The following is a 27,240-nucleotide window of genomic DNA, read 5'->3' on the forward strand; positions in this document are numbered from 1 at the left end:
AAGATAAAGTGGTTAGATTTGCTGAGAAAACTGTTTGTAGCCATCGCCTGCATTCTTGAACCTGGGGGACAGCCTGGTGGACTGGAGAGCATGTGGCTTTATTTCTCACAAATTAGAACTTGTTTACATACAAACCTTTCCTTCTGTATTGATAAATTGCACCACCCTCTGATATTTGTTCTTTGGCTCCACTGGGTACACTGTCCCTCTTCCCTAGAGGGTGGAGGCTTCTGAAAAAACAGCCGAGGCTGAGAGGCAGGAGGTGATCTGAGCCCAGATATCCAGAAAAGGACTAGAGGATATGTTGATGGCAAATAAGCTCTTGAAAAGATGTTCAACATCATTACCCACAAGGCAAGTGCAGATTAAAACCACAGTGATACATTACTACACACCTATGAGAATGGCTAGAATAAAAAATAGCGGCAACACCAAATGCTGGAGAGGATACGGAGAAACTAGATCAAACATTGTAAGTAAGAATGTAAAATGGTACAGATATTCTGCAAAACTGTTTGGTAGTTTCTGTAAAATTAAACATGTAACTACCTTATGACCCAGCAATGGTCCTGGTCATTTATCCCAGGGATGAAAATTTATGGTTACACAAAAACATGTTCACAAATCTTTACAGCCACTTTATCCATAATAGCCAAAAATAAGACACAACCCAGATGTCCTTCAATGGGTGAATGGTTAAACAAACTGTGGTATATCCATACCATGGAATAAAAAGGAACAAAAGAGGATAGAACAACCAGACAGAAGATTTATAAGCAAACTGAGGACCTGAACCACACTATAGACCAGCTGTACCTAACACATACAGAACACTGTACCCAACAACAGCAGAATATACATTCTTCTCAGGTGCACACAGAGCATTCTCCAAGATAGATCACAGGTTAGGCCACAAAAAAGCCTTCACAAATTTAAGAAGACTGAAATCACCAAGTATCTTTTCTGACCACAATGGAATGAAACTAGAAATCAACAGCAAAAGGAAAACTGGAAAGTTCACAAACATGCAGAAATTAAACAACCCACTCATGAACAAGGAAATTAGAAAATATTTTGAGACAAATGGAAATGAAAAAAATATATCAAAACTTACAGGACATAGCAAAAGCTGAGAAAACATTATAGTAGCAGTAATGCCTAATTTAAAAAGAAGAAAGATCTCAAATAAGCAAACTTTATACCTCAAGGAACAAGAAAAAGAAGAACAAACTAAAATTAGCAGAAGGGGACTTCCCTGGTGGTACAGTGGTTAAGAATCTGCCTGCCAATGCAGGGGACACGGGTTCGAGCCCTGCTCCGGGAAGATCCCACATGCTGTGGAGCAACTAAGTCCATGTGCCACAACTACTGAGCCTGCGCTCTAGAGCCCACGAGCCACAACTACTGAGCCCGTGTGCCACAACTACTGAAGCCCGTGCACCTGGAGCCCGTGCTCCGCAACAAGAGAAGTCACTGCAATGAGAAGCCCATGCACTACAACAAAGAGTAGCTCCCACTCGCCACAACTAGAGAAAAGCCCGTGCACAGCAATGAAGACCCAACGCAGCCAAATAATAAAATAAAATAAATTTAAATAAATAACGTTAGTAGAAGGAAGGAAATAATAAAGACTACAGCAGACATAAAATAGAAAAGAGGAAAACTGGAACAAAATTAAGAGTCTGGTTTTTTGAAAAGATCAACAAAATTGACAAACCCTTAGCTAGACTAAGAAAAAAAAGAGAAGATTGAAATAACAAAAAATCAGAAATGAAAGAGGAGACACTACCATGCCTATGACAGAAATAAAAAAGATCATAAAAGACTATTATGAACAATTATATACCAACAAACTGGATAGCCTAGAAGAAATAGATAAATTCCTACCAAGACTGAATCATGAAAGAAAAAAAATATGTGAACAGACCTATAATAAATAACATGATTGAATGAGTAATCAAAAATCTCCCAACAGGGCTTCCCTGGTGGCGCAGTGATTAAGAATCCGCCTGCCTATGCAGGGGACATGGGTTTGAGCCCTGGTCCAGGAAGATCCCGCATGCTGCGGAGCAGCTAAGCCCGTGTGCCACAACTACTGAGCCTGCGCTCTAAAGCCCACACCCATGCTCTGCAACAAGAGAAGCCACCACAATGAGAAGCCCATGCACCGAAACGAAGAGTATCCCCCGCTCACCACAACTAGAGAAAGCCCGCACACAGCAACGAAGACCCAACGCAGCCAAAAATAAGTTAAATAAATTTTTAAAAATATAAGTCATAAAAGGTCTTTAAATATATATATATATATATATATATATATATATATATAAAACAACTGAAAAGCCCAGGACCAGATGGCTTCACTGGAGAATTCTACCAACTATTCAAAGAAAAATTAACACCAATCCTTCTCAAAGTCTTCCCAAAATAACTGAAGAGGAGGGAACACTTACAAATTCATTCTGTGAGGCCAGCAATACCCTGATAGCAGAACCAGACAAAGATACTACAGGAAAAGAAAACTACAGACCAATATCCCTGATGAATATTGATGCAAAAATCCTCAGCAAACTGAATTCAGCAGCACATTAAAATGATTATACACTATGAGTAAGTGGGATTTGCTTCTGAAATGCAAAGATGGCTCAACATATAAAAATCAGTCAATGTAATTAATACACTATGTTAACAGAATGCAGATTAGAAGACAAAAACCACATCATCATTTCAATTGATGCAGAAAAAGCATTTGACAAAATTCAATATACTTTCATGATAAAAACACTAAAAAAACTAGGAATAGAAGAAAATTACTTCAACATAATAAAGGCCATGTATGACAAGCTTACATCTAACATAATAATATTGAAAAAGTAAGTTTTTACTCTAAGATCAGGAACCAGACAAGGATGACCACTCTCACCACTTCCATTCAACATAGTACTAGAAGTCCTGACCAGAGCAACTAGGCAAGAAAAGGAAATAAAAGTCATCCAAATTGGAAAGCAAGAAGTAAAATTATCTTTGTTCACAGATGACATGATCTTATATGTGGAAAACCCTAAAGCTTCCCTTCCATACATGAAAAGAATTGTTAAAACTAGGACTTCCCTGGTGGTCCAGTGGTTAGGACGCCACGCTTCCACTGCAGGGGCACAGGTTTGATCCCTGGTCAAGGAACTAAGATCCCGCATGCCACAGGGTGTGGCCAAAAAAAAAAAAAAAAAAAAGAATTGTTAAAACTAATAAAGGAATTCAGCGAAGTTACAGGACACAAAATCGATACACAAAAATCAATTGTGTTTCTATATACTAACAAAGAATGATCCAAAAGGAAAATTAAGAAAACAATCCTATTTAAAATAGCAACAAAAGAATACAATACTTGGGAATAAACTTAGCCAAGGAGGCAAAAGACTTGTTCTGAAAACTATGAAACATAATAAAAAAAAGTTGAAGATGACAAAAATAAATGGAGATATATCCATTTTCATGGATTAGAAGAATTAATGTTGCTAAAAATGTGAATACTACTCAAAGTGATGTACAGATTCAATGCAATCCCTATCAAAATCCCAACAGCATTTTTTGCAGAAACAGAAAAAAAAAATCCTAATATCATATGGTATCTCAAAGAACCCCAAATAGCCAAAGAAATATTAAAGAAGAATAACAAGACCAGAGGTATCACACTTCCTGACGTCAAAACATAGTGGAGGGGACTTTCCTGGCAGTCCAGTGGTTAAGATTCCACACTTCCAATGCAGGGGGCATGGGTTTGATCCCTGGTCAAGGAAGTAAGATCCCACAGGCGGCATGGCAGGGCCAAAACAAAGAAACAGGTGTGGGGGGTGGCATGGAGAGGAGACTATACTGCAAAACTACAGTAACCAAAACAGTATGGCACTTGCATAAATACAGACATATGGACTGAAGGAACAGAATATGCAGCCCAGAAATAAACCCTGGCATATAAGGTCAAATGATCTTTGATGAGGGTCCTAAGGATACACAATGCAGAAAGGATGTTCTCTTCATTAAGTGGTATTGAGAAAGCTGGGTATCTGTGTACAAAAGAATGAAATTGGACCTTTATCTCACCATATACAAAAATCAACTAAAAATGAATTGAAGACTTATTGTAAGACCTGAGACCATAAAACTCCTAGAAGAAAACAGGGAAAAGCTTCATGGCATTAGTCTTGGCAATGATTTCTTGAATATGACAGCAAAAGCACAGGGATCAAAATCAAGTGGGACTACATTAAACTAAAAAGCTTCTACATAACAAAGGAAACAATCAACAGCGAAAAGGCAATCTACAGAATGGGAGAAAATACTTGCAAACCACGTATCTGTTAAGAAGTTAATGTCCAGAATATATAAAGAATTCCTACAACTCCACAACAAAAAACCCCCCAAATAACCAGGTTTTTTAAATGGGCAAAGGACTTGAACTGACGTTTCTCCAAAAAGATACACAATGGCCAACAACCATGTGAAAAGATGGTCAACATCACTATTCATCAGGGAAACACAGATCAAAGCCATGAGACATATCACCTTACACCCATTAGGATAGATGCTACCAAAAACCAAAACAAAACAAAAAACCAGAAAATAACAACTGTTGATGAGGATGGAAAAACTGAAACCCTGTGCACTGTTGGTGGGAATGTAAAATGGTACAGCACTATGGAAAACACTATGGAGATCACTCAAAAAATTAAAAATAGAACTACTGTATGATCCAGCAATCCCACCTCTGGGTATATATCCAAAAGAATAAAAATCAGGCTCTCATAGAAATATTTGCATATTCATGTTCACTGCAGCATTGTTTACAATAAATAGCTGAGAGGTGGAAGTAACCTAAATGTCCACTGACAGATAAATGGATAAAGAAAATGTAGTATACTCAGATAATGGATATTATTCAGCCTTTAAAAAAAAATCCTGTCCCAGAACCTTGAGAACATTATGCTAAGTGAAAGAAGCCAGTCACAGAAAGACAAATACTGCATGATTCCACTTATATGAGGTGTCTAAAGTAGTCACTCTTAGAAACAGAAAATAGAATGGTGGTTGCCAAGGGCTGGAGGGAGGAGGGAAAGTGGAGTAGTTCAATGGGTGGAGAGTTTCTGTTTTGCAAGACAAAAAATTTCTAGAGATCTGCTGTACAAGAATATGTATGTAGTTACCACTACTGCACTTTATACTGAAAAATGGTTAAGATGGTATATTTTAAACTATGTGTTTTTTACCACAATTAAAAAAAATATATCTTTAGAACAGAAATAAAGGAACTACTGGTACCTAAAACAACCTAACTAAAATCAGATAAATCTCCAGTGAATGATTCTGAGTAAAAAAAGTCAATCTCCGAAAGTTACATACTGTGTGATTCCATTAATAACATTCTTGAAATAATAAAATTGCAGAAATGGAGAGCAGCTTAGTGGGTTGCCAGGGGTAAAGTGGGGTGCAGGGGTGGGAGGGAAGTGGATGTGGCTATAAAAGGGAAACCTGAGGAATTTCTATGGTGATAGAAATGTTCTGTATCTTGGCCATATAAATGTCAATATTCTAGTTTTGATTTCATGCTTATGGTTTTCAGGATGTTACCATTGATGGAAACTGGGTGAAAGTTATAGGGGATTTCTCTGTTTTGTTCCCTATAAGTGCAATATGAATCTACAAAGTTTAGTTAAGTTTAAGACAAATTTTCTCCAAATGATGGAGGCTAGACACTAACTGGAAATGATGTAGAGGAGATTTTAGTATGTGACTTTTATGTAGGTGAGGAGAAAGGATGTAGGCTGACTCAGAAAAACTGTTCATGTCTGAGCTGCCCCAACCTCATTACCCCAGTGTTCACCAAATATGCAATTCTGAGAAACCCTATGTAATCATTTTTGGAAGGGGAGCCTGGTCAGAGTGTTCCCTAGGTTTTAATCTTCAAAGGCCTAGATGTTGGATCTAATAAGAAACCAGAGGAGTAATTTTGGGCACCAGAAGAGGGAGGAACATCCAGACCCCCAGGCCAGTTCTCTGTGGGCTGTGGGCAAGTTTAGTTAGAGGGGCAAGCAGCCACCTTCATGACGGAGGTTTTCTTCTGACCAAGCTCCAGTGAGTCAGGGCTAATATAATCCCTCTGGTATCAACTGAACAAAGAACAATGAATGCTTCCCTTTATTTCCACTGTACCTGCTTAGAAATCTACCTCATGAGTTTATGGGGGGATCCCCTGAGAGCACAAATTGGAAGAGCTAGTATCTTGGGACTATTGTGGTGGCTACGGGAGCCCAACTGCTTATTCCATGAATACCACTCCATCAGGAAGGTAATCAATTGTACTAGTTGGCTGAACTTAAGCTACAGTGCTGGGAAAGAAAGAAACTTACCCTAAGTTACAGCAAAATCTTCTCCATGACATTTGTCTACGTGCTTCCGCCCTCTGGAGCCCCAAGTACTGAGAAGTGATGGGTATGGAGCTCCTTATGCGTGCTGAAATCAGTAACAAGTAGCATTTACCGAGCACCACCAGAGGCCAGGCCCCAGGCTGGATGATAGTTTTTGCACGTCGCATTGAAATTTCTCAATAACCTGGTGGTGAGCTAGTTCGTATTATCTGCTTTATAGATGAAGAGACTGAGTTTCAGAAGTTACGTGGTTTGCCCAAGGTCCCACAGCTAGCAAGAGGCAGAGCTGGAATTCAGGCTCAGGCCCCTCTATCTATAAAGCCTGCACCTTTAAGAAAGTATCAAGCAGTATCACATATATAATGAAATCCAGGCCCCAAATCACCAGAAAATGACCAGAGCCCCTAAACTCAGTGGAAGGGGGTCAGAGGGCAGGTGAAAGCTTTCTGCTGATCAGAGACACATTTCCTCCACCCGCTTGGTACGCAGTAGGCACTCAGTAAACGACTGTTAAGCTGAACTGACACAGAGGCCCTCCCACTCAACCGTGTGTGCTGGGAGAACAGGAGGCAGATGGCGGGCACCTCTTGCCTGTCTTCCCCGTTGAATTTGGCAGTGGCAACGCTGTCTGTGTTCCTGTCTGACGGGGATGGGGCCCTGGGAAATCCTACAAGACAGACGGCCACACACACACCAGGCTGCTTTGAAGGGCATGCGACAAAGAAACTGAGAGTGCGCCCCAGGGTATCCGCGATGACCTCAGATGCAAAGTATGAAGTGAGCCAATTCTGTAACCTCAGCGAATTGCACAGACTAAACAGTGGCGGGTGAGCGCTTGTGACTTCTGCTGACAGAGCGGCAACATGACCTGGTAGCTGCTGGGTTTGCACGAGAATCTTCCTTCACTGATATGCACAAGTGGCCTATCTAGGAACAGACCAGTAAGCAGAGACCCACGCACAGGGCATTTCCTCCGCCAGGGGTTGCCGGTATTCCCACTGTTGCTGGATTCATCCTCAGAGAGTTTGGGATAGAGCAGGAGCTGGGACCCCTCTGCTGAGAAAATCTGGACGGAGACTTGTGATAAAGACTCAGAGGCTGCTGTAGCCAAGAAAGTCTGCCACAGGAGGGGAGAGGGGCTGCAGGAAAGGCTCGCAGTGTCCAGACAGTAGAGATTGAATTGTTTTCAGACTGGAGGGAGGGGACAGGCGGGGAGCAGGAGAGAAGAAAGAAGACATTAATTAAAGAATAACGGCCAAGGCCACACTAAAAGTACCTCCCTGGCACATATTTCTGCCAATGCATAGCAGCCTTTCAATTAAGGATGTGTCATTTCCTGGGTTATTAAATCCAGATCATGGAACAATCCACTCTGGGACAGTAAAAGAGGGTCATGTTCTCAGCCTCCCCCAGCACAAAAGCAGCAAAGAATGGGGATCACGGCTCTCGGCGTTTCCACCACTCAACTCCCCACTGAGCTGCTTGGGAGAAAGCTTCCCTTCGGGGTATGTCCGTGGAAAGCTTAGGGGGGCCCAGCATGGCACTCTTTCTCAGGTACCCCACGGGCCCCCACAGTCACCGTGAAGGGCATCCTCATCGTCTCAAGCCAGTAGGGCCTGGCAGGACTCAGAACTGAAGGACGAAGAAGCATGAGTAGCCCCTTTACTACTATGGTTACTACAATAAATGCTGGTGACCTTTAACATCTTGTAAAGCCAAAGTCACACGGCAGAAAGTCTCCCCTGCTAGGCCCTGCGAAGCTTAAAAGGAAATTGCAAGGCCCTCTCAGTGATGGGCACAGGGACCTGTGTGCAGCAGGTGCCCAAAACACCTGCCTCTCTTTTTTGGGGAGAAGGACTATGTGCACAGTATGATCAAGGGGCTCTCGAGAGATCAAGGGGCTCCCCACAATAGCTCTTTCCAAACATTTAAGTAGTTTGGAACCTCTTGTGCCTTAACCTGTCCTAACCTACATCTGCAGCAGTGGGTTTGCCGTTTAATCACCCTAACAGCTGGGCAGAGTCTTGTTAAAGGTGAATTGAGAAGAAATTGAACAGCAAAATTGGCTTCAGAGCAAGTATAAGAACTGAGGATTCCAACCCTAAATGAAACAAAAAGATAAACCTACAGACTGGGAGAACGTATTTGCAAGCAATACGACTGACAAGGGGTTACTTTCCAAAATATGCAAACAGCTCAAAAAATGGGCAGAAGACCTAAATAGACATTTCTCTAAAGACAACATACATATGGCCAACAGGCACATGAATGGATGCTTAACATCGTTAATCATTAGAGAAATGCAAATCAAAACTACAATGAGGCATCACCTCACACCAGTTAGAATGGCCATCATCAAAAAGTCTACAAAGAGGGACTTCCCTGGTGCCAATGCAGGGGACACGGGTTCAAGCCCTGGTCCAGGAAGATCCCACATGCCACAGAGCAACTAAGCCCATGCGCCACAACTACTGAAGCCTGTGCTCTAGAGCCCAAGCTCTGCAACAAGAGAAGCCACCACAATGAGAAGCCCGTGCACCGCAACGAAGAGTAGACCCCACTCGCCGCAACTAGAGAAAGCCTGCATGCAGCAACGAAGACCCAACAACAAACAGACCCAATGCAGCCAAAAATAAGTAAAGTAAAAAAAAAAGTCTACAAAGAACAAATGCTGCAGAGGGTGTGAAGAGAACCCTCCTACACTGTTGGTGGGAATGTAAATTAGTGTAGCCACTATGGAGAACAGTGGAGGTTCCTTAAAAAACTAAAAATAGAGCTACCATATGGTCCAGCAATCCCACTCCTGGGCATATATCTAGAAAAGATGAAAACTCTAATTTGAAAAGATACATGTACCCCAGTGTTCATTGCAGCACTATTTACAATAGCCAGGACATGGAAGCAACCCAAGTGCCCATCAACAGACGTTTGGTTTAAGAAGATGTGATACACACACGCATGCACGCACGCACACACACACACCCCTGAATATTACTTAGCCATAAAAAAGAATGAAATAGTGCCATTTGCAGCAACATGGATGGACCTAGATAATATCATACTAAGTGAAGTAAGTCAGACATATTATATGATATCACATGTGGAATCTGAAAAATAATACAAATGAATCTATTTACAAAACAGAAAGTCACAGATATAGAAAACAAATTTAGGGTTACAAAAGGGGAAGGGGGGAGGGATAAATTAAGAGTACAGAACAGATACACACCACCATATATAAAATAAACAAACAACCAAGATTTACTTATAGCACAGGGAACTATATTCAGTATCTCGTAATAACCTATAATGGAAGAGCATCTGAAAAAAAAAAATATATATATACATATAAAAAACCGAATCACTTTATACATATAAATACCTGAAACTAACAGAAGATTGTAAATCAACTATACTTCAATTAAAAAAAAAAAGAACTGAGGGTTCCAAGAGGAAAAGATCCTCCGAGATCAGACAAGTTTGGAGCACATGGTATATTCCAACAAGTCTGACTGTCAGCAACATCTAAAAATCAGGGGATTTCAGATGAAAAGCTCTCTGCCTTCTGGTTTGATGAAATGAATCATCAGAAATGGGAATCCCAGGCCTGCATGTGGTGTCTGGCTGGAGCCAAGGAGTGGTTCCCCCCCTGGACGGGGCATGCACTGTCCAGCCGCCACGGGTCGCTCTGCTCCCCCTTGTCTGTACTCAGAGCTCTGCCCTTGAGTCCTTATCTTCCCTGCCACCTTTGGGCATGTGAGGTGGTAACTTGTGCCCTAGTCCCTCCCGTTTTCCACCACAGACAACTGATCCCATCTCTTACTCTCTGTCGTCAAACCCAGTTCTCTACCATGGGCTGTGAGATTCCCAGTGTTTCTGAATTCATCTTCAAAGTGTTTGGGAGGGAGTCGACTCTGGGCCCCCTCTGCTGGGAAGATGCAGAGGATCCTTTGGATAAAGACTTAGAGGCAGCTGTGGCCAAAGGCGACAGGCCTCCCCAGCCCTAAGCAAGATGCTTCCTTAGACCTCTCCACCATGGCCACCTGCAACCCTTCCTCTCCCCAGGGTAAGCCCACCTCTGCCTCTGCCCCAGATCTGAACCTGTTCTAACAGACACACATTTATATCCTCATGGACTTCTTTCTATTATCTCTACTGGGCCACCTGAGGGAAAAAGGTAAACACTGCTTCACCGAAAACTGCATTCAGGTACTCTTCCCTTGCCCAGACCAAATGGTGATCGTAAGCAGAAAGCCCAAACTGTAAAAACTGAAGAGTTTTTTGGGAAGCAGCAGAGTTGTCAAGGAAGGAAAATGGTCACTTAGAAGAAGACGATGACCACAGAAACCAGGATAATAATAACATAGGTTTCGGTGAATACTCAGGTGGTGTGTCAGACACGGTACTGGCATTTTACACGTTACTTCTTATTTTACAACAGCCCCACAAGGCAGGTGGTATTACCCCCTTTTTTAGAGATGAGGAAAATGAACACAGAAAGAACTGTGCTAGAGTAGGCATTTTTCTCCCAGGGCTAGTGGCTGAACCTTCTCCCCGCTGCCTGCACGAGCCTGTCCTGGTGTGAAAAGCCTCTTCCAGGACTGGCCCAGAGCGGACTGCACGGGCCTACTTACGCTCTGCCATTCATCTCCTGCCCGCTGGCTGCCGTCCTTGACTCCAAGGCGTTGTTGAAGTTGGAGATGTTTTCAGAGGAGTAGAGGCCAGCTGGGTTGTTGTACTGGTTTGTGATGACCCTGGGGGCAGGGCTGGAGGCAGGTGAGGCGGTAAAGGGCATGGCACTCCGGTTGTGGGCGCTTCCTATGTGTAGGACCTCCTGTGGGCAGAGATCAGAGGAGAAATCAGGGGGGTGTCCAATATGCACCCCTCGATGGACGGTACAGGCTGAGTGCCAGGGAGAGAGAGGTGTTCCAATGAGCTATGATGGCCCTGGCTCAATGCCAAACTAGCTGAGGGGCTCTGACAAACCCACCTGACACGGGGCAAGACCCAGGACGTTGCACGAGCCAGGCACGTGTGCAGTTTCATCCGTCAGCTCTGCCTCCTGGTTCTTCCCTGAGGCCCAGCAGAGCCTGATCTCCTGCTGGGTACCCCTGGGCAGGACACCCCCTGATGCCCTGGGCTGTCAGGATCCAAGTCAGAGCTGAAACACCCTTTTCAGGGCAATTTCCAGAGGGATTGAGTACCAGGAAGAGAGGAACTGGCATGACTTTGGTGCGGAGCAGGAGATGATAAAAGGTGGAGAAGAATTCCCCGGGAAGGAGCAGTTTAGAGAAGCAAGATAAGAGGGTTGTGTCACCAGTGGAGCAGCTGCTGGCTAGGCAGAGAAGCCTCAGGGCGCTGGCAGAAGGGGCTAACGGGGAATGACTGATCTGGTGTTTTGTGTGGGAGAAGGCCAAGGCTGATCAGATGGAAGGCTGGGGGATACCTGCTACAGAGCGGTGCCCAGGGGGAGCTGCAGGAAAGGACTTTGAGTTCCTCCTGTGCTCATTCCCCTCTTCCTGTAATTTGAGGAAGCGCCCTCCACCTCCACGCTGGACTGCCAGGACTTGGTGGATAATCACTACAGCTGCAACACCTAGGAGCTACTTTAAGAACACCCCCGAAAACTTTTTAAACTAACATTTGCCTTTTGAAAAAGATCACGGCTTTTCTGATGACTCAGTTAGCAAGATGCTTTCCGCATGGGTGTTCTGGTTCAAACTCTGCTCGCAGGTGAGAGCGTACTCTGTGCAGCCTGCTAAACTCGATGTGCGTCCTATTTTCTGGGTCTCCCAGAAATCCTCCTGAATCCTGTACTCCTTGTTAACACCCAGGCCCAGAACGACTGCCCGCCCTTTTTTTTTTTTCTCTCTTTCTTCACTAAACCTTCAAGTCTTTCACACTTTCTTAGAAAACGGTGATGAAAACCACCAGCTTAATTCACTGTGTACTGACTTAAAAGACAACATGAAAATGCGTTTATGGTGATTCAGATAGTCTCCCTCTGCAACAAGTCGGAATCAGTGCGGTTTTACTGTATACATTACGTTGAGCTGACTTGATCCACGTTGGAAAAAAGCTCAGTACACACAGCTTGTTCACCAAAGGGGAAGTATAATTAGTTAAGAAAATAACTTCAGCAGTAATCAAAGAATGGTTAAGTACGTTCCTCGGCACAACTACCCCAAGGAATAAGAAGGGGTCATTAACGGCAGCAGACTTCCTGAAGGGTGGCCTGGGACTCCGGCCCCCGTCAGTGGCTACCCTGCAGCTCTGTGGGGCAGGTGGACAGTGGCAGCCAGGATTGCAGTTCTTTCCTCCTCTCTCCTTCCCCACAGCAATTCCTTAGGGGCATCTTAGGATGCTGAGCACCAGGGAAGAGCCCTCATATTTCTGTCTTGGCTCAGTTTTTTCCCTGTTGCTTCCTGCTTGGCTTTGGGCAAGTTATACTTCTTTCTTAGCCATTGCACAGTGCCCAGCACACAGCAGACAGTCACAGTGTCATTCCCTTCTCCTTCCATAGAAACACATTTTCAGTTAGAATGGAAGTCAGTAGAAAATGCAGGTTGGAAATTCTGATTTTTTACTTTATAGAGAATCTCCTAAGAATGTATCTGTTTTGTGTATACAAGGAGTATCTCTAACCCCATGTGAATACTGGTCTTTCCAGAAGTCAGGCGGTTAATTCAGGGCCTGCCTTTTGGAAGGGATGATGTCATTGTTTGGGCTTTGTATTTATGTCTCCAAGGAAACTCAATAATGAGGAAATATAAACTAGGTGTGTAACTACACTGACCTCAGATAAGCTGGGGTGTGGGCTAGCCTTACATGAATGAACAAATCCTTTAGTTATAGATGAACTCTGCTCTTACTCATTCCTCTGTTTTAGAATGACTGGAAGTGGAAGATTTTGGAAAAATGAGAGGTGGGAAGTTTTTCATATGAAAAAAGAATTACTGGAATCAAAAGAAATGTATAGTCAAGTTAGATGTTAAAGTGTTGGAGATTTTTTTTTTAATCTGAAGAAAACTACCTTCAAAAGATTAATATAGGTACTCAGATTATATGTTTAAGATGAAAATTCAAGTATAATACATATAAAAAGTATAACTAAAATGTAAGCATTGCCTTACTGAAGTGGAAACTAGGATTTTAGATAGACCACATTAAGACAAAATCATTCCTTACATATTATAAAACATATAAGGACTTAACACATTAAAACAACATTTATAGTAAATCTAATGAAGTGGCTGAGAACTCCCTAGGAAATTGGAATTGACTGTGGCATGTTGTAAATTAGTTTGCACAACTGCCAGTTTATAGACTGAATGCCATTTCATGAACTTTCCTTAGAGGGGCTGTGCAGAATAATATGGTCATGTCAGTTTTGAAATGCCAGATGCAAAATGATCCTTGAAGTGACTCTTAGGACTAAATATTATTTTTATTAATGGGAAAAATTTTCTGTGACTGCATTTCTGACAGTTTAATGGAAGACATTTGAGAAAATAACCATTCACATACAACCACTCAATTTACCCACACTAATGTACCCAGTGTGTTCAATTTCATACAAGTTTCTGTTTTAGGTATAAAAGATAACTAGCTATATGTTATCTTTTGATTATACCTCAATACACCATAAAAATGAAACAGTATCCCAAATTTAGAAAAAAAAATTAAAGTTCAAATCTTCAATTAGGGCTAAATTTATAACAATCACAAACCAGTCTAAAAGGAGTTTTCAAAAGCCATTATTGACTTACCTACTAACATACCACTAACAACTCATTAATTTATCCGAGAGACACACTTGGTGAAAAGCAGCATATCAGGAGTGAGGAATTTTACAAAGATGTTCTAAACATTCTTCTCTACGTTTCTCCCCTTGTTTCTAAAGACTACCCATTCACTGTAGATAATTTAGGAGATGTAGTTAAAGAAGAAATACAATCGCTTATAATCTATTATGTACAAATATGGGATCTCAGGACAGTCTCCCATCCAGGAAATTCTATTTGGCCAACAAATTGTGCATTGACTCCCTATCACATTTTCCAATATGAACTACCACTTTATTTTAGTAATTTTAAGATCTCACTGTAAGAAAACTAGAGATTCCCATCCTAAGGCTCTTGGAAACCAGGCAGTAGGACCCGGGACCCGGGACCCGGGACCCGGGGCGGGGTATGTCTGGGTTTACTACTAAATTTCCTTGTAGTTCCTCTAGGCTCTAGGCCTTCTTTTTGTCCCTGGCATGATTCATTTGCATCTGCAATCCATAATGAGCTGAGTCAGCACCCCAATTTTGCCGTGGTTCTGCCACCCTGTTCTGCACAGGAAAGCTTCCACCCGCTTCCCGTATCCCCTTCCTACCCGCTGTGTCCAGCCAAGGCCCTGGCGTCACTGCCCTGGGGTTTTCCAGCCCCTTCCTCCCACAGTTCCCTTACGGGAAGAACCAAACAAGAGCCAGGTCCCAGCAGTGTCAGCGGAGGGCCCTCCCCCTGCGTCCTATCCCCTGCCTCCAGGGCAGGAAAAACGGGAGTGTGCCTAGCGGTGTCAAAAGCAGAAAGGCCTCTGGGTGCTGAGAGCAAGGGCCATGGTGGGCAAGTACTTACTTGGGGTTCAGAGGCTAAATTCATCTTGTATGGGTGACGTTTCCCTTCTTCTGTCACCAGAGGAGACCAGATTTTCTGTTCAGATCTGCAACAGATTGACAAAGCTGTTGTTTCATGCATGCTAAATAAATATACTAAAAACGGAGTGGGAAAGTGTCCCCTCTTGCCCGACTGCTAGCCTCTGAACTAGCACTCTGCCCGCGCCTTCCCCTCCATTTTGCTATCAGTGTGATTTTCGGAAGCACCAACCTCATGACATCATGTCTGATGGCTGTGTGCGCTCAGCCCTGAGGGATTTCCCAAGCTGCTGTCATTCTTCCAGCCTCATCCTCCCCCACTGCGCTCTGTACCGCTGACTCAGCCACACCGGCCTCCTCCATGCTCCTGGGCATGCCTGATGCCGCCCCACCTCTGCTCAGGACGGAACAAGCTCCTCTATCTCATCCAGTGTTCCCGATCCAGACCAGATAACCAACTTGTTCGTGAAGTGTGTCTGGACCAAACAAAAGCGATGCCTCCTTTTCTGAGCTTGGGAAGGATTTCCTTGTACCATTCACACAGCAACTCTCTAGGTCTTGTCTCAGTTTTCATTAGTGTAGCATTTTTTCACTCTTACGGGTAAAGAATATTTGTACTTTTTATTTTCAGAGTGCCCAGCACAAGGCCACATATATACAAGATGGAGCTATTCAATGTGTTGGTAAATGGATCAAAAAAATCAATTAATCTGTAATGAATGAATGTCTTGAAGGAGAAGATGTGGACTGAGATAGAAATGGAGACAAGAATGAGGGATAAATGTGCTTTTGAGGGGATAGTAATAGTGCACCTCCCATGGGGGTAGGGCTCTGAAGTGTACAAGATGGCTTTCATTTCATTATACTGATTTCACTACCTCAAAATTTTGGTTAGTTGTGTTAGGTCAAATGAAAATGCAAATATCTTAGAGAAAGATGCCCATACTATGAAGAGCACTGTGAAAATTAGAGAGGAAAATGAGCAACCTGAAATTTCAGTTCCACAGACCTCTGCCTGCCTACACCATACAAGGCACTGAGCTGGGTGGGTAGGGGATCCTGAAATAGGTGAAGTGGTCCCTGTCCACAAGCAGCTTCCAGTCAACCAGAAATGAGCGAGTGTTTCCACGGGCCTCACCTGGTTACTGTGAGAGTCATGTTGTCTGTGCAGCCCTTGATTTTGTTCTGAGCTTCCAAGTGTGTCATATTGCTGGTATTTTCCCCATCGATGGCTGTGATTACATCTCCAACACATAAATTAGCTGTAGCAGCCTTGCTTCCGGGAGTGACCTGGAAAAAAGGAGAGGAGAGCTGGCTGAGTTACCATCTGTCTCCAAGGAAACCACTGAGTAAATTACCACTGGATTAAGTATTCACTAATGTGGATCAAAGCATTTAAAAAGGAAAGAAGGCTAAAATCGTAAGTTTCAATAATAATGATCCTTTATAGTTATGTAATACATTACGGTTTACAATGAGTTCTTTTCTATATACCATCTCACTGGACCCTTACAATAACCTTGTGAAAAAGGAAGGCAAGTATCCGACCCTATATTGGTCCCCATTTTAGATACCAAGAAACTGAGGTTTAGAAAGATCTGTGACTTACCTGGGATCACCCAACTGATACATTACTGTATTACTAGTCATCCAACTATCAATAGTGTAATACAGAGCCAGGACTCAAACCCTAAAGCAGACCCAATGTTCTTCCCACTGTCTCTTGCTGCTTCCCTAAAATAAGTCACCAATTTAAAAAAAACACACACTTAGAGAACATTATGTACAGAAACATCCTATTTCTATAAAAATCTTAACAATTAATATGCTATTTACACACAAAAATAGAGATCTGCATACCAAACTTCACAGTATTACATTTCTGTAATGTTTTTGGTTTATACAATGAGCTTGAATTACTTTTGTAATTGAAAAAAGCAACAAAGAATATTTTAAAATACAATAGTATAGGTTTATACTGGTTCATTTCCTCCCAGCCAGGAAATTGACTATTAGGGTTTAGCCCCTTTGGGTGGCTGATTTACAGGCCAGTGGTTCCAAATTTATGGGCAACCAATGCTTGGGGGAAGCCAGCCAATGACTGCAGTGGGTCATCAAATTCATCTGCCTAGTGAGCATTACACGTGACCTGAATAAATATCAAGCTTCCCGTGGAGATGTACAACTATCTTTCAAGTGAATAGACGCTATTGTGATGAACAAAGTATGAACTCATTTTGAAGTAGTACTAACCTCAGAGATGTTTTTTACTATTAGGTATTTTCTAAACCAAGGTATACTAAAAATAGGACCATCATCCCAAGGTCAGTCCATGACTTTGACATTAAGAGACCTTCCTTGATGAGAAGTCCAAGCCCTCCAGGAGCAGAGTACGCCCAGACTCCCAGCACCCACAGGGCTCTGGCCTCACCTTGGAGAAGGCCCTTGACCCCTGGGAGCCCAGTGAAGAAGATCTTATGAACATTTGAGGGTCTCCGTGAGGCTGAACCACAGGTAAGAGGCCTTTCAAGACATCAAATCAGGACACAAGGCTTATGTCCTGAGCCTCCGTGTCTGATGCAGTTTTTAGCAGCCAGTTTCCAATCAGCCCTCGCCAAACGGAAAACACTGACCCTTCTGAGGTGGGCTAGTGTGATGGCTGCTGTCATGGCCATCCCCCCCATCAGTGCCCTATCCCCACAAAATAAGGGGTGGATGACTTGATCCTTGAGGTTCCTTCCGGTTCAGACATGCTATGACTTTATCAGGCAAAACTCTCCTGGAATGTAGCAGGATGTGGAAACCAGTGCAGAGATCCTGACCTCCTAACCTTCCTTTCTGGCTTTCCCATCATCTGTTTACCAGAGATCTGGCCTTTAGAAAACAAAAGTCCCCAATCCAAGGTTCGGATCTTCTTCTAATGCAGCCACTGGGAAAAGATATTTTATACAGGCGAGCGTAGGCCGCACTCCTTTCATTTGACTTCGGGGAGTTAGTTCTGAGTCACACAGTATGTGCCATAAAGACAAATTCCTCTCATTTTCTGCCCGTCTTCCCGAGAAGACTGACCTGGTGTGACTTCATGTATATTTTGCTTTTTCTAAAGAACAACACAGACCCCTTGTTTTACAAATGGCCCTAAGCATCACTTTATTTGGGATGAGCCATGGTTCTGGGTTGGCAAACTCTGTCTCCAGGGAGAACAGCCTGATTGAACTCATTTATCACGACCAACTCTCATGGTCTTAAAAAGAAGTCCCCTTGGATAAAATCCAGAATCACTAATGAGGTTCCTCAGGACTGTGCCATTCCCCTACTAAGCTCTAGCTACAGGGGCCTTCCTTACTTCTTTCCCGCCTCAGGGCCTTAGCACCTGCTGTAGCCACTACCTGATTAACTTCCATTGGCTTAAATGACCCTTCTCACAGAAGACTTTCCTGAACCCTCCAATCTAAGTTACATCCCTTGGGCTTCCCTGGTGGCGTAGTGGTTGAGAGTCCGCCTGCCGATGCAGGGGACATGGGTTTGCACCCCGGTCCGGGAAGATCCCACATGCCGCGGAGCGACTGGGCCCGTGAGCCATGGCCGCTGAGCCTGCGCGTCCGGAGCCTGTGCTCCGCAACGGGAGAGGCCACAACAGTGAGAGGCCCGTGTACCGCAAAAAAATAAAATAAAAATGAGTTAGATCCCTTGTCAACCTTCCCCCCGCCCCCCCCCCCACCGCGTCAACATTTTCATACACTCTCTTCTTCACGGCACTTGTCAGTTAGGTTCGTAAATCTATTCTGTGGGTTTGTTTACATTATGCTTGAGAGCCTACTAAACAGTAAGGTGTGTGAGAGCAGGACTTGTCTGCCTTTTGCACTGTGGTATCCCCAGTGCCTAGCAGTGACTGGCACATAGTAGGTGCTCAATAAATATTTGTCCAATGAGTGACTGAATCTAAAATATCTAGCGGTTGTTAAATATGTAATCATGCTGCTTCGTTCCATCCTTTAAAAAAATGACTATTTCAAAAGGAATCAAATAATCACTTTCCCCAGCATTGCTATCCTGGACTGGGACCACTCACAAAACTAAAATGAGGAGATGGGGGCGGTGGGGGGCAAAACGCCTGAGAAAATGAAAATAGAAATTTCCTTTTACTTTCATATGCTCAGCTGCTAAGAACTCTGGAATTTCCAGCATTTGGTTCAAACTGTCTTGTAGGTGAGGCATTTCTGCTAAGTACATCCCGACAGATCCTGGACAAGTTAGAACCAGTCTTAAGAGCCCTGAGTCTGAGTAATCAAGGCCTGGCCATCCTATCTTTTGGTCTGATTTATTTTTTAAGCCAAATTAATGGGGAGCCAAAGGAAATCTCAGAAAGTTATAAGACAACATCATTAGGTGGGGCTCAGATGGAATCACACATAAATAAAGTCCACATTCTTTTATGAGCTGTCTATTTCTGGGGGGAAAATGGATTTAAACAAATTACGGGATTTGCGTTTTACAAAGCTCTTTCACATACATTCTCCTAGTTGAGATAATAATGATGATGATCTCACCACCAACATATAATTTTTCAGATGAGGAAATTGAAACTCAGAAAAGCTGTGACTGATTCAAGTTCACACAGCTAAAGGTTGGAGCCTGAACTTGAAACCAGATTCCCTCATTCCAAATTCCATTCCCCTTCTGCTTTACCACAATGCCACAAGCAGAGGCTCCAAACCCAACTGTCAGAGCCAAAAAGAAATCCAGAATTGAGCAGACTCATCTGTTGTGGCTTCAACACAGGGAACTGGAGTGTCGCAAACTCCTGCCAAGGCCTGGGTGCCACTCGCCATCCATCAGACAACCATCTCCATTGGTCTATGCTGAGCTGGGGCCCAGTAACTCCTCCCCTTATAAAATACTCAAGTCAGAACTGAAAAGCCCTCAGGACAGAAGGCCTGTGTCTCCAACTCTGGTTAGCTCCCATCATGAATGGAGGACTCCAAACCTTACTTCACACGAACTATTCATCACAACCATAGCAGTATTTATCGGTTAATGAGTGCTAATTATGTGTCAAACACAGTTTGCTTGGCAAGGGTAGAATTTCCCAGTCCTCCTGAGATACTATCAGGTAGCCAACATTATTTGCATCATCATGGAGAAGGAACTGGAGGAACGGGTTGACAGCTGGTGAGTGGCGGGCTCTGGGGCTCCGAGGTCCGTCCACCTAACCCAGCACGCCCCACTGTCTGTTCTGATTTCCTCCTGACCGTCAAATTCCATCAGAACCGGCTCAGAATGGAATCAGCTTCAGTTTCTAGAACAGAAGTCCTATACTCTCCTCCAAAGGGACAGGCCCATTGATTAGTTCAATGGACATTCTCAAAAACCCTCTTCCAGCTTTCTTCCCCAGGGACCATATAGCTTGATCACACAACTCTCGATGCCTGAGAATAAATGGGGTTAGGCACAATTTCCACTAATGAACAATCTGCCGTCTTCTGCAGAATTCACTCGTGCCTGTCTCATCCTTTGCCCCCGCAGGCAGACACTTTGCTCAGAGTCCAGTCTGTACATCCATCCTATACTGCATCATTAAAGCCTGTGCACTGCCGTCAGACTTCTAAACACAAAAGAAGGTTCATAGAATGTCACTTTTAAATGGCGCAGAATAGGACTATGATGTGGCTCTCCCACTTTCTTCGATTTACATCTAAATAACTAAATATTGCTTTTATACAAAACTGGATGCATACCCTCTGGCCACAGCAAATGAAAAGATGACTTTCTTCCCCCGTATTATGGCATATACCTATTTTATCCCTCCTCTGTTACCTCTTTCTTTCATTCATTCACTCATCAGATAGACATTCCTTAAGTCCATTCTCAAAGACAGTGTAGCTTATTAACATGTGGCTAATGAAGTTAGATGACCAGGGTTCAAGTCCCGTTTCTGGTGCTTGTGAGGTAAGTACCCTTGGGTGGGATGTTTCACCTCTGTGTGCCTCACTCTTCTCACCTATGAAACAGGGGTGACAACAGTCCAGGCATCGAAAGGCTGTTGTGAGGATTACCTGAAATGATTTAGGCAGAGCACACTGTCAAGTTCACAATCTCCTGGGGCAGACAGGTATGTACAACAGCTGATGCTAGAAACAAGTAAAGAGGCAATGGGAGCCTAAAGGTGAAATCAGGGAAGGCTCCATGGAGGAGGCATTGTTTAAAACTGTGCAAAGGCACTACAGGAGGCAGAAAAGAGCATGGCAATTTACTGGAATAGCACGTGGACTGGCACAGATAAAACACAGGAAGTGAAGGGAGAGGAAGGGGAGGAGTCTGGAGATGTAAAAATAGACCAGGCTGTAAGAGTTCTGTCATTTTCTTTTTAACAAGACTGTACTTTATCTGGAAAACAATGGGGAACAACAAAGGAGTTTAAACATAGCCTCTGACTCAACTGCCCAGTTACTGCCAAGAAACAACCAATGAGCCCTAGCCCTGTTGAGATTAAGGTGACTGTATTTGTCAGATATTCCCTAATGGCAGTTGAGAGAAGCAGACCCATTCGAGGGGTCGACAATTCAGCCTCTAGGACAGCCATTCTGAGGCTGGCTTCCCCTAGAGGACTTGTCCACTTAAAATTACGTGTTTGATTGACAGCCAGATTGGGTTCCTTTAACTCCCTAAGCTCAAGATTGAAAGCTGGAGGAGGCCCATGAAATAAATCCAGTCTACAATATTGGCTTTTCAAAATTTAAATTACTCTGCCCCCTTTAGCTGAGGCAGACACTCTCCATTTTGTCAGTTCTCACCATGCTCTACTGCCCCCAACACAGAAACCTGGGACCAGCTGCCATTTAGCATCTTTCTTGCAGCTGTTAATTTTTCCACTACCTCACCCTCGAGTCAAAACTCTTTTATGTTGTCTCCGAACCCCTTCATGCAAATGTGCTTGTGACCACTGACTTAGTTAAAAAATTATATGCAGAAATGTTTTATGACTAGGACTACAAGACACCCTGGTTTGCCCAGGATGGTGACAGATTTTCCCAGCTTAATTATCAAAAGCACCCCATTTCATTTTCAACAGTGTGTTTCAGTCTGGATGATAAATTGTATTGCCACTCTTTTGACAGAGATGGGGGTTTTAACCAAATACTTGTCAAACAGTTTAAACAGTTCTGAAGCAGCCTCACCCCACACCCCCAAGGGAAAAACTGTCCCTCTTCAAAGGTTCTCTGACTTTATTCTGCAGACAGGAATACAGGTCAATTTCCTGAATGTTCACAGAATGTTGTTAACCTTGACCCTTGGAACTGGCATCTAAACTTCAGACCAGAAATTGACCTAGCTCGCCAATAACTCAGGGGGAAACTGACATTGGCAAGGATGAAGCAATGGTTCCCAAACAAGTTGGTCGTCAGATCCTCTCAGGTTTTAAAAATATAAATAGATCTCTACATCCCACTTCAGATCTACTGAGGGGAGTCTACACCATCGGTCCCCAACCTTTTTGGCACCAGGGACCGGTTTCGTGGAAGACACTTTTTCCACAGATGGGGTGGGCGGGGTTGGTTCGGGCAGTAATGCGAGCGATGGGGAGCGGCAGATGAGGCTCACATCCTGCTGTGCGGCCCGGTTCCTATCAGACTGCAGACAGATACTGGTCTGAGGACCAGGGGTTGGGGACCCCTGGTCTACACAGTGTGACCCAGGAATCTTTATTTTTTAAAGCTTCCCGGAAGATTCTGATGCTCACTAGGTTTGGAAACATCAAGGGAGATGCTGACCAGCCTTTTTCCCCCAAAGGTCTCCCTGAACGAAGTTAACCAGGTAAACAAAAAAAATACTTAGAATCTAAGATCTCAGCGCCTCCAGAGACAACTTCAAGGCTTACATTCTATTAAAATGCATAAAAGGCCCTTAAAAGAAACATCCAGGGACTTCCCTGAAGGCCCAGTGGTTAAGACCCTGCGCTTCCACTGCAGCGGGTAGGGGTTCCATCCCCGGTAGGAACTAAGATCCCACATGCCGTCGGTGGGGCGAGGATAAAAAAAAAAAAAAAAAAAGAAAAATCCATTAGAATAGTATTTTCCTATCTCTTACCAAAACAAAGAAAAAAAAAAACCCCTACAACACTGGTCAACATCCTTGAATGCAAATGGAGTACTGCAGAAGTTATTTCATTCCAGATGCCTAAATAACTTAACATGGTTCCTATTTTGCCTCCCCCAGAAAACTCACAGCTAAATGTAGTATGCAATTACAGAAACCACCTCATTGAAAGGTCCTGGCACATCTCTTCTTCTATGTTCCAAATTTTTAATTTATTGATTGATTGGCTGCGTTGCGTCTTCCGTGGCTGTGCGCGGGCTTTCTCTAGTTGCTGAGGGCTTCTAATTGTGGTAGCTTCTCCCATTGCGGAGCACAGGCTCCAGGCGCACAGGCTTCAGCAGTTGTGGTACACGGGCTCAGTAGTTGTGGCTCACGGGCTCTAGAGCGCAGGCTCAGTAGTTGTGGCACACGGGCTTAGTTGCTCCGCGGCATGTGGGATTCTCCTGGACCAGGGCTCGAACCCATGTCCCCTGCATTGGCAGGCGGATTCTGAACCACTGCGCCACCAGGGAAGACCCCAATTTTTTGTTACATCTTATGGAGTGTGTTCTTTTGTTTGAAATTTTGTAGCCATGTATTTTGGTGCTATAAATCACCTTACGAGTTGGGTGTATTAATATTAAATAATGATAACTTAATAATTTTTAACATTATACAAACAAGACTGGAATAAAGAAATTTGGAATTCACGTTCAATCTCAGTGCCATGCACCTTTAGGGACAACCTCCTTCAAACTAATGGCTGTGTCCAAGTATTTAGGTATAAATGTTTTTAAATTTTTTATTTATTTTTGGCTGCATTGGGTCTCCGTTGCTGCGTGTGGGCTTTCTCTAGTCGCGGCGGGCAGGGCCTACTCTTCATTGCGGTGCGCAGGCTTCTCATTGCGGTGGCTTCTCTTGTTGCGGAGCACAGGATCTAGGTGCATGGGCTTCAGCAGTTGTGGCACGCGAGCTCAGTATTTGTGGCTTAGCGGGCTCTAGAGCACAGGCTCAGTAGATGTGGTGCACCGGCTTCGTTGCTCCGCAGCATGTGGGATCTTCCCAGACCAGGGCTCGAACCCATGTCCCCTGCATTGGCAGGCGGGTTCTTAACCACTGCGCCACCAGGGAAGTCCCTATTTAGGTATAAATTTAAACAACTCTGAGCTGGATGACAAAGCAGAGCCCGCCCCTGCAGTATGCCACTTAGATGCGTCATTTGAACTCTCCTTAGTCAAGGACTTCTGACTCTTTGTGGGCCCAGGCTATGGCACAGACTTTGAAGCCACATTATAGAAACAGAAGCTGTATGAGCTTATGCAGTTGGCTTGAAAACCCCAAGAATGTTTCAAAATGTTCTTGGTTACTCCATAACCATTTTCTTAAGAAAATGAGGCAATGAAGTAGTTCAGGTCCAAGTAGCTGAGCTATGCCGTAACCCAGCTTCACTTCACACTCGCTGCAAAAGGAAGCTATTAACGCTAAGGGGTGGCCGATCAAGAGACTTATTGCTCTTAGTCTGAAAGACCAACCATCATTTCTTAGGTAGGAATATAATTAAAAAGCAGATAGCAAAGTAGAATACTTTGACTAATTGATCAAGAAGTCATCAGTCTCTCAAAGGTCCCTGTACAAGTCCCAGTGAATCCCGTGTGCTTTTAAACAGCCCCAATGACAACCACCCATAACCCAAATCCTAACCATTCACTAAACACATAACCTTGGGCAGTTACACTCTCCATTGCTTCAGTTTCCTCATTTATCAAATAAAATTTATAATAGGGTCAACCTCATTTGTTGCTGGATTAAATGAGGTTTCATTTGTAGAGTTTAGAACAATGTCTGGCCCATAATAAGCACTCAATACACAGTAGCTACCACTAATATATTTTTTTTAATAGTACCACTGTATCCTGACACCTTCTATGTGTTAGCCATAGTGCTAAGCTCTCTCTAGACATCATCTTAATCCTCACTACAACCTCTGAAGACAAGGACTATTATTCCCGCTTCACAAATGAGAGCACTGAGGTTTCAGAGGCGTTTAACCCTGCCTGAGGACATACAGCTAATATAGGGACAAGACAAGGTTTGAACCTAGATCAGGCTGATACCGAGACTTCATTTTCCCATGACACCAAGATGGCTTTAATTCTTGATTTGCTGCATTAAAAATAAGGCAGAAAGTACAAAGCAGTGACATCCAAATAGTTCACCATGACATGGTAATTTGATTTTTAAAAATGCTACACAAATGGAAAAATGTCTGAAGTTTTGCAGCAAACCGTTAAACAGTGTTTACCTCTGAGAAGTAAGATTGGGGAAAGGTGTTGGAAGGCTTTTACCTTGCGCTGTCCACATTTTTATATTATTTGATCTTTTATAATAAGCACAAGGGTTGTTATGTACGTTTTTTATTGAGGCATAACACACATACAGAAAAGGACACGAATTGTAAATAAACAGCTGGATGGATTCTCACAAAGAAAGCGCACCCATGGAATCAGCACCAAATAAAGAAACAGAACATTACCTGAACTTCCAAAGGCCCCTCGTGCCTCCTTCCCATCACTAACCTCCTGGCAAAGGTTACTGTGATCCCAACATTTAACACTATAGATTAATTTTGCCTGATTAATCTTATATAATTGCAATGATGTGGTATTCATGCTTCATGTCTGGCTTCTTTCTCTCAACATCATATGTCTGCCTGTCTGATCCATGTCATTGTGCATGGTTGTAATTCCTTCATTCTCATGGCTGCAGTGTTTCATATCATTATTTATATGTTTATAAATACATTTTTATATGCCACCATTTATTTCTCCATTCCACTGTTGTTAGACATTTGAACTGTTCCGAGTTTGGGGCTATCGTGAATAGTGCTGCTTTGAAGATTCTTGACATGTCTTTTGGTGCCATGTGGACACATTTCTATTGAGCAGTTAACTAGGAGAATTGTTGGGTCATAGGGTCTGATCACGTTCAGCTGTGGAAGTGTAAGTATTTTTTTATTTTTTAATTTTTTTAAAGAAATGGATGTAAATCATTGCTGCATCACCTGAATTTTATTTATCTGTATGCATTTGACAACTTTATCCTATATAGGTCATACCTATGTCCTATCTTCTTATCTGATAGACATGAGTAGTCAAATCTATTAAAATTAGGCCGAGTCCTTGATCAAGAACCTGGCCTCCTACAAGACCAGAGTGTTCTTCGGAAAGGTGTTTTTCATGTTTATGGCATTTACTGAGAAGGCAGTGTACTACACATGAAAATACACCACGCACCTCAGTCACAGATGAGCTTTCCACGTCACCCACGTCACTGCTAATAACAGTATCAACAATCACACAGGGCGCTAAGTGCCATACAGAAATTACCTTTCTCGTCTGAGGTTTTCATGGGTACATTTTGTTCTGGACTTGGCTTGGCCGCCACTTTGCAGGCCCATCCTTGGCTGGGCAAGGTGGATCTGTCCTCTCCCTGGTCATCTTCATTTGCCATAAAAACTGCCCCCAAATCCCCTCCTGGCCACCTACAGAGGCTTTTCTCTGGCAAAGCATCCAATTCCTCGGCTCTTCTGTTCTTCCCTGCCCACACGGCCATGGAATCCTGTGGCTGGTCTGTCAGTTCTCCCAGGTGGGGCCATGGCTTCTAGCTTTTCAGGAGAAACAGGAAGGGGAGGTGCTGCTCTCTAGGATGCTCTGAGCTCCAGGGGCACTCAGGCTGAGGCCAACCCAGCCAACCCCCATGGGCATGAGGGCCTCTGGGGTGAGGAGCCCAGGAGAGTCCTACCCCTCATGTTGATGACTGCCCCGCCATTAGCACTTCTCAGACCTGGGTGCTGGGTAATATTATTATCAATGAAATATTGACAGTTACAGCTTATCAGGGGGCAGAATACTGTGGTTGAAGCTGGCCTGGGAGTCAATCTGTCTGGCTTCAAATCCCAGCTCTTCAATTTACTGTATGTATTGTGTGTCCTGTGTCCCTGTGTCGTGGGTTGTGGGGAGTACAGAAAAAGATAATGCAAGTGCACACCTAGCACAGAGCAGCCATTCAAAACATATTAGCTACTGTTAAAACATTATTATGACA

At 43.5% G+C, this 27,240-nt stretch overlaps 1 protein-coding gene across 1 annotated transcript in view; it reads right to left on the bottom strand.

The window, feature by feature from the left end:
- Window positions 1-27,240, bottom strand: part of PDLIM1 (PDZ and LIM domain 1) — a 45,518-nt gene that overhangs the window by 13,144 nt on the left and 5,134 nt on the right. The window contains exons 2-4 of the mRNA XM_022569287.3: window positions 16,199-16,350; window positions 15,044-15,128; window positions 11,057-11,256 (exon numbers count right to left, since the gene is read on the bottom strand). Of these exons, the coding sequence (XP_022424995.1) occupies window positions 11,057-11,256; window positions 15,044-15,128; window positions 16,199-16,350 (437 nt within the window). The remainder of the gene's footprint in view (window positions 1-11,056; window positions 11,257-15,043; window positions 15,129-16,198; window positions 16,351-27,240) is intronic.

Source organism: Delphinapterus leucas, chromosome 16, assembly GCF_059928025.1.
Source record: "Delphinapterus leucas isolate spDelLeu-1000000601 "Yukka" chromosome 16, BTC_Dleu_Yukka2, whole genome shotgun sequence".
NCBI lineage: Eukaryota > Metazoa > Chordata > Mammalia > Artiodactyla > Monodontidae > Delphinapterus > Delphinapterus leucas.